This window comes from Diplotaxodon limnothrissa, linkage group LG11 (assembly GCF_057381915.1).
Source record: "Diplotaxodon limnothrissa isolate DT_005_m linkage group LG11, D_limnothrissa_male_GT1.1, whole genome shotgun sequence".
Lineage (NCBI taxonomy): Eukaryota > Metazoa > Chordata > Actinopteri > Cichliformes > Cichlidae > Diplotaxodon > Diplotaxodon limnothrissa.
This window is the reverse complement of record NC_140606.1, coordinates 9,450,236-9,461,613: the sequence shown is the minus strand read 5'-3', so window position 1 is coordinate 9,461,613 and position 11,378 is coordinate 9,450,236. Positions and strand designations below refer to the sequence as shown.

The 11,378-nt window shown below is 41.3% G+C and overlaps 1 protein-coding gene across 1 annotated transcript in view; it reads left to right on the top strand.

Moving 5' to 3' along the window:
* Positions 1 to 8,895: 8,895 nt before the first annotated feature.
* Positions 8,896 to 11,378, top strand: part of LOC146622317 (myelin-associated glycoprotein-like) — a 3,045-nt gene continuing 562 nt past the window's right edge. Inside the window, exons 1-3 of the mRNA XM_085365048.1 lie at positions 8,896 to 8,947; positions 9,169 to 9,528; positions 10,049 to 10,330. Of these exons, the coding sequence (XP_085221174.1) occupies positions 8,896 to 8,947; positions 9,169 to 9,528; positions 10,049 to 10,330 (694 nt within the window). The remainder of the gene's footprint in view (positions 8,948 to 9,168; positions 9,529 to 10,048; positions 10,331 to 11,378) is intronic.

Sequence of the window (11,378 nt, the reverse complement as noted above, 5' to 3'; positions counted from 1 at the left end):
GTGTTGGAACACACTGTGGTACCATGACCTCGTGAGCATCAGTTGAGCACTGTTGCACTGCAGAAAGTAGTGTGTTGCTACAAAAATGTCAAGAAAAAGGGTCCTGCGCAGTATCTTAGCTGTTCCTAGGACTGCACTCTTCTGGACAGAGATCTCCGATGTTGTTCCCAGGATCTGCTGGTTGAATTACCACTGGGACCACCGTCACCTTCACCCTCCACATCCTCTCGAGCTCTTCTCTGAGCCCTTGGTATTTCTCCAGCTTCTCGTGTTCCTTCTTCCTGATATTGCTGTCATTCGGAACCACTACATCGATCACTACGGCCGTCTTCTTCTGTTTGTCTACCACCACTATGTCCGGTTGGTTAGCCACCACCGTTTTGTCCGTCTGTATCTGGAAGTCCCACAGGATCTTAGCTTGGTCATTCTCCATCAGCCTTGGGGGCATCTCCAATTTTGACCTTGGGACTTCTAGGTTATACTCGGCACAGATGTTCCTGTACACTATGCCGGCCACTTGGTTATGGCGTTCCATGTATGCCCTGCCTGCTAGCATCTTACACCCTGCTGTTATGTGCTGGATTGTCTCTGGAGCATCTTTACACAGCCTGCACCTGGGGTCTTGCCTGGTGTGATAGACCCCAGCCTCAATGGATCTTGTGCTTAGTGCTTGTTCCTGTGCTGCCATGATTAGTGCTTCCGTGCTGTCTTTCAGTCCAGCTTTGTCCAGCCACTGGTAGGATTTCTGGATATCAGCCACCCCCTCTATCTGCCGGTGGTACATACCGTGCAGGGGCCTGTCCTTCCATGATGGTTCCTCGCCTTCCTCCACTTTCTTGGGTTTCTGCTGCCTGAGGTATTCACTGAGCACGCTGTCAGTTGGGGCCATCTTTGTGATGTATTCGTGGATGTTCCTTGTCTCATCCTGGATTGTGGTGCTGACACTCACCAGTCCCCGGCCCCCTTCCTTCCGCTTAGCATACAGCCTCAGGGTGCTGGACTTGGGGTGAAACCCTCCATGCATGGTAAGGAGCTTTCTTGTCTTGATGTCAGTGGCTTCTATCTCCTCCTTTGGCCAGCCTATTACCCCAGCAGGGTACCTGATCACGGGCAGGGCGTAGGTGTTGATAGCCCGGATCTTGTTCTTACCGTTCAGCTGACTCCTCAGGACTTGCCTGACCCTCTGCAGGTACTTGTTTATTGCAGCTTTCCTAGCGGCCTCTTCATGGTTCCTATTCGCCTGTGGGATCCCCAGGTACTTGTAACTGTCCTCTATGTCTGCAATGTTGCCTTCTGGTAGTTTGATCACCTCAGTTCTGGCTACCTTCCCTCTCTTTGTTATCATCCGACTACACTTCTCCAGCCCGAACGACATTCCGATGTCATTGCTGTATATCCTGGTGGATTGGATCAGTGAATCCACACCACCAGGATACACAGCAATATATATATATATATATATATATATATATATATATATATATATTACAATCTACACAAATTAGACACAAAGATGGCCAAAAAAAACCCCACATGTGCAACTGTACCCAACTGTATACACGTCTAACTGTATCTCTTTGTTATCATACTACAGCGGGATAAGATTCATCTCTTATATTACATTTAATATTCAGCTCTTAATCCCAGAGGTAAAGATGCTCATGTATATCTTATACACATAACATCAGTTAATTTAAAGTGTAGAGATAGAAGTTATTTATTGGTCATGTCATGCACTGGGATCACTGGGCTGTCATATTAGGACAGTTATGGTGCCTCATTGGCATTTCATAAACCTGAAAGTAGACGTAAAGTAGAAACACCTTTAACCTCAGACAATGCTGTCATAAAGCACCTGTCAATTAATATGTGCATGTAGCCTTGACATTGCTGTCATCTTGTGGCCGCAGTTTGCTATTGTCGCTGAAAGTTGCACTTCTTTCAGTCTGCAGCTCTCTCAGTTTTACAAGCTGACTGGCCAGCAGCTTTTTTCTGCTGGCATGGGCATGCACATTGTAGATAAGTTGCTGCTCTTTGACAGTAAACAGATGGGAGACCAGAGTGCAAGGCAAGCTGCTATTGGCTCTGATTTCACTGCTCTGACATCCATTGTAACATGTGATTCCTCTGAAAACACTGCACGTAGTTGATCTTTAGTGATTTAGCATTCTAAAAGATGAGTTTTCTCTTGCAAACCACCCTTTGTGAACCTGGTGGCTTTTTTCCTGAGACCTGAGGATGTCCTAAAATGTACACCGTATATGTCGGATCTCGAGGAGATTGAGTTTGAGAAAGTTGTTAATAATAAGGAAAGCTGTGACAATGATAGAGAGGGCCCAGCAGTTCTGACCATGTCCCATCTAATAAAATAGGTAAGTTGAGGAGCTCCAGACAAATTAGCATATCTGAAAATGTTTAAATGAAATTTTTTTAACCAGCCGTTTTGACAACACTCCACCTTTCATTAATATTTTTACTCAGTGTAGATATTGACAGTTAACCATGTCACACACTGCTCAAGCTTCTCCCCCCCCCCCATTGGTATTCTAATATAGTTTTTGAAAAATGAGGCCACTTGTTACAAAGATTTCTACACTGTGTTGAGAAGAGTGCTCTGAAATATGCATGATATGACCTTGGCCAATCTTCTTTAGTGAATCTTTTGTGAAAAAGTTTCATTTGTGACAAAGACTATAGAACTTTAATTTTTACAGAAAGGTAAACGGAGAGATTATATCTCTCGGCTGGCCTGGGAACGCCTTGGTATTCCCCCGGATAAGCTGGAGGAGGTGGCTGGGGAGAGGGAGGTCTGGGCCTTTTTGCTGCTGCCCCCGCGACCCGGCCCCGGATAAAGCGGATGAAGATGGATGGATGGATGGAGGTAAACGGAGACCGTTAACCCTCGGAAAAACAGGCTTATACCTTGATTTTAAAAAGTAAATTAACTATATTTGATCACAGCATCTTATTGTCAACTGTATATATCCACAGTGGGATTGGGTGTATTAGTAAAACACCTATTTAAATGTTGTACACTCAGTTGGTAACAGAAAATGTATCTGCTAAAATGATGAATCACAGAATGTTCTGTTCCCACAAATGTGTAGATGGTGACTGATCTCTAAGCAGAGAAAGCAGAACTTTGTAATGTAATGACCCCAACACTGATCAGAATAAAGACAGGAAATGCCTCGATAATGGAATCGGAATCACTAAATTCTTATCAATTCCCATCCCTACCACCTTACCACTTTAATCACACTAAATCTTTTTCTGACATGTGGCATAGTAACAGAACATTTAACGTTTTTTTTCCTAAAAACCCTCTTTTGTCTGATCATTTCCTAATAATATTTGAATTTACAATAATGGATTATACAGCACGTGGCCCTAAATTGTATATGTGGAAGAGAATGAATGGATGTTCTACACGGCACTTGGGAATATTTTTCATTAAAGTTAATTTCTTTCTTAAAGTGCTCTAAATAAGTTTAAGGATAAAATGTTATCTTCTTCAATGCCACGTGCCAACACAGTGCAAAGCAGCTACCTAAACTGTACTCCCACAGAGGTCAAATATGTCATTAAGAGTCTAACAACTCACCACATACAACTCTGAATACTGTGGCTACTCTGACGAAGCCAGAGAAATATAAAAAGTACTTGACTCCATGGTATTACTCTTAAATGCACACCCTAAAGCAGATAACGACTTAAGCTTCAGAGGAAAGAACGTCTCACTAATTTAGAAGATCTTCATCTTTGTAGATAGTCTTCATCTGCAAAGATGTTGCTCTCTCCATGACACAGAAGAGGAACTGTAATTATGGAAGGAGTATATAACCTCAGTGTTGACCTCTCTGCACCAGCTTTCTGTTCCTAACAGGATCCAATTTAAAATTTTACTCGTTTTTAAATCACTAAATGGCTGAACCCCTTCTTACCTGTCTGAGCTCCTGTTATGCTCCAGAAAGAACCATGAGGTTCAGCTCAAAACAAATATTATCCATCCCATGGCCTAAACTTAAATCTCATGGTGACAGAGCCTTCGCTGTGGCAGGTCCCAGACTCTGGATTAGTCTTCCTCTAATTATTAGATCTGCACAAACGCTGAAACATTTTTAATCTTTATTGGAGACACATTTTTATGGAATGGCTTTTTGCACACGTTGACCCAAATATTTTGTTTTAACTCATTCACTGCCAGCCATTTTCAAATCAGGTAACTCCCCATTGCCAGGGTTTTTGAGCATTTTTACTCATTTTTGAAGAGCCACAGAAAACTGTGTGTTATGATCATATAAACGCTGAACCTACCAAAATGAAGAACAGACTCTCTTCTTTCATCCAAAAAAAAAGCTTGTTTCTACCATTTTCCATTCTTTAGTAATCAGCTGTAGAAGAGAGGTGGGTTCCACCAAAAATGCCTGTTTTGACCAAAAAAAGGGAGAAAACGAGCTTTTTGTGAAAAATACATTTCAAGCAGAAAAGTGCCTTTGACACTAATATTTCTTGCTTTGTGACACCTCTAACATATAAAATAGTTTTTCACTTCTATAAAACAGAAATAACACTGAGAAAGGTTATGTTTTATCAAAACAATTTATTTACAAATATATGAAAAAATAAAATTCACTGACAAGCTGCCCGAGGTTGTATTCTAGCCCCTCCCATTGAAAAACGTAATTGACGTCTATAGACGTCAATGGCAGTGAATGAGTTAATAGCCTTAGTTGTTGTTATTTTAGTTGTTTTTATTGTCTTATTGTATTATTTCTTTCTTTTACATTTTATTGCATCATTGTTGTGCATTTTACTTATTTTAGTTGCATTTCAGTTTGTAAAGCACTTGTGCAGCATGAGCTGTTGGAAATATGCTATATAAATAAACTTAACCTTGACCTTGGCCTTCCGTTAAATCGCCATTCTATCCTTCAGTCCAACATGCGTAATGTCCATTTGGCTGTTTCCCATCTCTTCTGCACATTGTCCTCCTGCCTGATCCCTTTGCACCAGTCTTCTGTGAGTACTAAGAACATATTTTCCTTTTGGCTCTCGGAGGAGGCAGACACACTTTTTCTCCTCTCCTCTCTCCCTTATCTTCCCTGCTTAGTTCTTATGTCCTTGTCTAGTCTCGTGTTTTTTTGTATTACTTTCCCTGGAACACACTGTCTGTCATGTTTCGGCTGTGTGGCAGGCAGGAATTGGACCCAAACGCAAACTCCCGGAGACAGAACTTGAACTCAAAAGCACAGCTTTATTGCTGGAAAACAGATCACAAACAATATAAAACTAAACTGGGAAAAGCTAATTATAATGCAGACTAGGAGACACGGGGAGAATAACAGAAAGCATGAGGGAGAACGTGACACAGAACTGAGGGAGACGCGGACCTAAATACAGGGTTAACGAGGGAAGTGGGAGCACACGGGGAACACAACTGACACAGATAATCGTAACGAGACAGGGCAGGAGTAAGCACAACATGACGCATACTGACGAGAGACTGGAAGTACACAGAAGTTCAGACAGGAGGAGAGAGAGAGAGCACAGACATAACGGGCTGGGGAAAACATTGAATGAGGAGGGGAGACGAGGGCTCACAGATACACAGAGGGGCACACAGGGGGTAAAAGTCACAAGGGGAAATCAAATAAGGAACAACTTAACAGAGCAACCCAGGAACCATGGCCTAAATAAAGAACAAAATACAAGAATACATGAAAACAAGAATGCTGGGCCAACATGGCCCAGGATCATAACACTCTCACAGTCTGTTTCTAAAACCTAAAGAGAATTATGGATTTGATCAACTGGTCTCTGAATGCCTTTTGACACCCTTTTCTCAACGAGAAGTCTGGGCTTGGGAGAGCCCGAGTGCCCTGGAGGGACTTTCCCTGCCGGATACACGATGGACGGGTGGCAGGAATGGAGGGTCTGGCGGGACTGTCGATCGAGGACGCTGAAGATATCTACCTATTCGGAACCATGATAACAGGGTTCTTGCTGATCGGAGCTGGCTTGGCCCTGGCTTATCGGAGAATTAAGAAAGCAGAACTGGCTGTTCAAACCCCCCCAAGGCTGCCCGCTGGGATTGAAACGATGGGACGAGGCGCGACTTCTCAGAACGGGCTCATGGAGAGCAGCATGGTTAAGACCTTGGAGACGCTTACAGCTGCCGTGAATACTCAGAATAACACTTCTGAGCGTATATTGGGTTACATCAAGGAGAGGCCTGCTCAGAATAACACCTTTGAGCGAAAGTTGGATTACATCGTGGAACAACTAACTGCAGTCATGAGTTCTCAGAATCGGCTCTCTGAGCAAAAGAATGACAAGACCACGGAACGTAAGTTTGACACCATCATGGGGAAGCTTGCAGTTCTCCAACGGGAGATTGAGAGACCAGTGTTGGAATGTTAAAGAACAGCTTTGAAATTCTCATGAGTTGTTGCAAAAGACAAATTACCATCATAATCCGGCTACCCCTTCGGCGCCAGCTGTGGGCTCAAGGGTGGAGCCGAACAAAAACTCCCTGATAACGACTGTGTTGAGTCTGTTCCTTCCCATTCCATGCAAGGCCACCTGGGTTGGCTGGAAGACTGTTTACTTAGCCTGGCAGGGCGAAGGACACTGTCTCAGCTGAACTATGGACACGCACACACATACATATACTGATACTGATAAGCACTCACTGACGCATCACCCTCCCTACCCCGGATCCAACGCCACCTCCAACGCTTACCTCCCCTCTGATGTGGACATCGGGTGAGTTGGAGGCGCAGTCGAAAGATTGCGGCGGTCCCAGATCAGATGTACACACTGGAACTCTTTCCCATGTTGCTTGTCTGTGTTTATTGTACTATGGTGTGTTGATATCTGTGCATTCCTGTATTATCCTTTTGTGTTACACATTTTGATGTTTTTTTCCTCGCTGTCTCCCCAATGTAATGTTTGTGTATTGTATGTATGGTCGGCAAGGTCTGTCATCTCGGTTGTGGGCAAAAGACCTGCAACTGACAAATAAAGGCTATCTCATCTCATCTCATCTCATCATCCCATATGGAAAAGAAATAGTAAAAACTTATATGTGATTACTCATGAAAGTGGCCACTTTCATGAGTAAATCATATAAGGCTTACATGATTTACTCATGAAAGTGGCCACTTTCTCATTACTTTCATACAATGTTTTAGTAAGTATCCAAAACATACAAGTTTCATTGTATAATTTTTCAAGGGATCTTATATCTGTTTTCACTCTTATATGCTTTTCATACAAGTTTCACACAAGACAGATACTTTATAAGATTTATATATATCTTTTCCATATGGGATATCTGCCAATCACAGCCTGTGGGGATTGTGATTGTTTTCTGCAGCAGCTGTCTCTTAAAGTTTTAATCCTCAGTTCACATAGCATGCACTAAAACAGCAAATCCACAAACATTAACCAGTAAAACCAAACAAAAAAAATTAATTAACATCATCTTTAGTGTCTTTTTGTTGCAAAGATTTTGCACATCAGCTAAAATTCACATGTTCATATGAATTTGTTCAAATCAATTTGTTCTGCTTTTTTAATTATGTTTACCACTCAGCCTCTCACATCATGTTTTATTTGAGCTCATCTAAAATTAGTAAAGCATTAACACTAAGAGTGAAGTGGGTTGCTGCACTGTTGTCAGGGTCACTTTAGGGCTGTAAAGTGCTGTCAAGTGTAACTCACTGTTCATGATTTTTCTTTGTTTTTGCTACTTTCTACATTGTAGATACATACTGAAGATATCAAAATTCTTTTGATCAGCTTCATGATGTAGTCACCTGAAATGGTTTTCACCTCACAGGTGTGCCTTGTCTGGGTTCATTTGTGGAATTTCTTGCCTTCTTAATGGGGTTGGGACCATCAGTTGTATTGTGCAGACGTGAGGTTGGTACACAGCTGACAGTCCATTTTAACAACTGTTAGAATTCATATTATTGCAAGAACTAATTAGCTAAGTAAAGAGAAATGACACTCCATTATTACTTTAAGAACTGAAAGTCAATCAGTCTGGAAAATTGCTAAAACTTTGAAAGTGTCCACAAGAGCAGTCGCAAAACCATCAAGTGCTACAATGAAACTGGCTCACATGAAGAAAGGAAGGAAGACCAAGAGTCACCTCTGCTGCTGAGGATAAATTCATCCAAGTCACCAGCCTCAGAAACTGCAAGTTAACAGCATCTCAGATTAGAGCCCAGATAAATGCCACACAGAGTTCCAGTAGCAGACACATGTCTATATCAACTGTTCAGATGAGACTGGGTGAATCAGGCCTTTATGGTCAAATAGCTGTTGAGAAGCCATTACTAAGGAAAAGCAACAAGGAGACAACAATTTTCGAGCCAAGATACACAAAGAATGCAAATTACTTTTGATTGGGACTGTACCCTACAGAAACACACTTCAGAGAATTAGACATAAGCAATTAAAAAAGGTTTACAACCAAAGAATTGAGACTACATTGCATATCTAGACAATACCTTAAGCTATCGGAAAAGGCCTTAAAGCTGGTGGGGGGTGTGTGTGTGTGTGTGTGTGTGTGTGTGTGTGTGTGTGTGTGTGTACATGTCAAACTGGTGTTTTTTTAGGAGACACAAGAAGGAATCAAAAGTAGAAGGAAGGCATGTTGATCAAGCTGTCATGTCAACAAAAACAACAACTGTGAATTTACTTCAAAAAAGAAAGATAAGACAAAACTGTCCCAACCATATGGTATATGAGGGTAAAAAAAAGTTTTGTGCATGATAAAGTGTATGTAGAGGGTATTAAAAGCAGACTCGAGACTCAGAAGTCACACTTCTGAAGGAAATGAAAGTAACAACAAATGTGAGTGTGTAACAGTGACAAGAAAAGATGACATTACGGTGGTCTTTGTCTTTGTTCCTAATGTGCATTTGCTTTAAAGGTATGGATAATTTATCTGAAATCTTTATTTCTCACAAGATGTAGACTTAAACAGTTTTTTTTTTCATATGGCTTTGCTTTTTTGTCCAGTATTTTGTGAGTATTAAATGATCTTTTCTGTATTTTCCCATGCATTTAATCTCTCCTTCTTTCACTGGTTGTCTTATTCCTGTACTTTGATGAAGCAAACTTCATCAAATTTTACTGTGGATTTTATTACAGTTTCTCCAATGGAAGCTTCATCTTGGACTGTAAAGGTGCCATCCTCAGTGAAAGGTCACCTTGGATTATGTGTGGTGATCCCCTGTTCTTATGACTTCCCTAGTCCACAAAATAAGGTCAGCGAGTTCACAGGGATTTGGTACAATGACAATGATCAAGTCATCTGTCATTCCAATGCATCTCAAATTTTGGATCCGTTTCTGAATCGGACAAAACTACTGGGAGATCTCAGCAAGAAGAATTGTTCTCTGATGATTGAAAATCTTCAACAAAGTGACGGATGGCCTTTTTATTTCCGGATTGAAATTAAAGACTACAACCAGTATTCCTACATCAATGATAAAGTCTCTATTTCATTGAGTAAGTACTATTAACAATACCACCACATTTTCTACTTCTTGTAACTATCTCTTTGTTTCCAGTGTTTTTACCGTGATGTTTCATTATATTGATAAGTGCTGAATAAATATTTTAGTGTGAATGTGCAATGCTCTAGAACAGTTTTCTTTATTTTTGTTTCTCAGCCTTTTCTTAATTTACTGAATTATTCCTTCAAAGCTAAGATTTAATAACGCAGTTTTTTTAATTGCTAATTGATTTAATGGCAAGAGCACTTTTTTTAATCAGTATTATTTAACCCTGTTTGTTGCTATGACTTACTTTAAGTTTAATGTAAAACCTTGCATAGCAAATTTTTTGTCAAACTGGGTGATTTGGATTTAGATGTTAAGTGTCTCTGTATGGAAGAGAATGGGCAAAAATGAAAACAAAAAACTCATCAGCAGCTATACTGTTTAAGTGGACTTGTATTTCCATTACAGTATACTTACCATCATGATGGAGTTTGGGTTTATGATCATAATCTTTTTTGTTAACACAGGTCAACCTAATTTATCTGTGCAAGAGGAGATAAAGGAGGGTGAGAATGTGTCTGCATCCTGCTCCGTGTTTCACTCCTGCCCCACATATCCACCTTCTTTCATCTGGAGTCACTCTGGAGAGCAGCATGATCAAACACAGCAGCTTCATGAAGGCCAGTGGAATTCAACATCTACTCTGACCTTTCACCCAAACCGCTCTGATCACAACAAGCCTTTAAAATGCAACATAACATACCATCATGGTCTGCTCCAGGAAACATCTAAGATACTTCAAGTAAAATGTAAGTATACTGTACATTTACAGTGTATCAACCACTGTAAATAGTCTCATTTTTTTAAGCATTCAAAATCGGCGATACAGTATTTTTTGCAATTAAACAATATAAACAAGCAAACAAATAAAATAGGTGCAGTAACCCACATAGCAGACAGGTCTAGCCCAGATCTGGTGTCAAGCCGGCACTGCTGGCTGACGTCTGGCATGGTAAGTGGTATGTTGTCCAGATATGGGTCAGGCCTGGCGTAGATGACACCGTTTATGTGATGGCATGCCAAATCTGGCCCGATTGTGGTTTGGTGTATGTGGCCCAGGCTCATAGAAAAGAGGTCTGGTCCGGATCTGGCATCAAGCTGGCACTTCTGACTGACTGGTGTCATGGCAGGGTGTATGTCAGCCAGATGTTGGCCAGGTCTGGCAATGATGGCACTATTTATGTTCCTATTTTCGTATTTTAGTTAGAAGACCCAAATGCCATGTTGCAATAGTATACTGCTATGGTAGCCAACGTTTCAAATGCAGGTTTGACAGGTTTGTGAGTGTGCACTTTATCCACAACCTAGTGATGGTTTACTCATCTTTACCACTGGGTGGCTGTAGCTCAGAGGTAGAGTAGGTCACCTAATGATCAGAAGTTAGTGGTTTAATCCCTGGTTCCTCCGTTCTTCATGTCAAGAGCATGAATGTGTATGAATGTAGTTAGGAAGCACTCAGTTGAAAAAGTGTATGATTGGGTGAATGTGACATTTTGTCTAGAGCACATTGAGTAATCTCTGAAAAGAGATTCGTCATGTTACTTTTGCACTATTTTGTTACTGCACATGTTGTTATTACATGGCTTGATTAAGGTACATATTAGGCTGACACTGTTCAGCTCTGGCCCCAGCAAAGGGCCAGCAGTGTGTCTGCAACTGGCCCGTGGCTGCACACAACTTACACATGGCCCACATATCGCAAAGAATGACGGCCCTTTGGTGGGCCAGATCAGGTTTGCCAAACATTCAGTAGGGGCCCTGTGCTGCACTGCTATCAGTGAAGAAGGGGTAATTAGA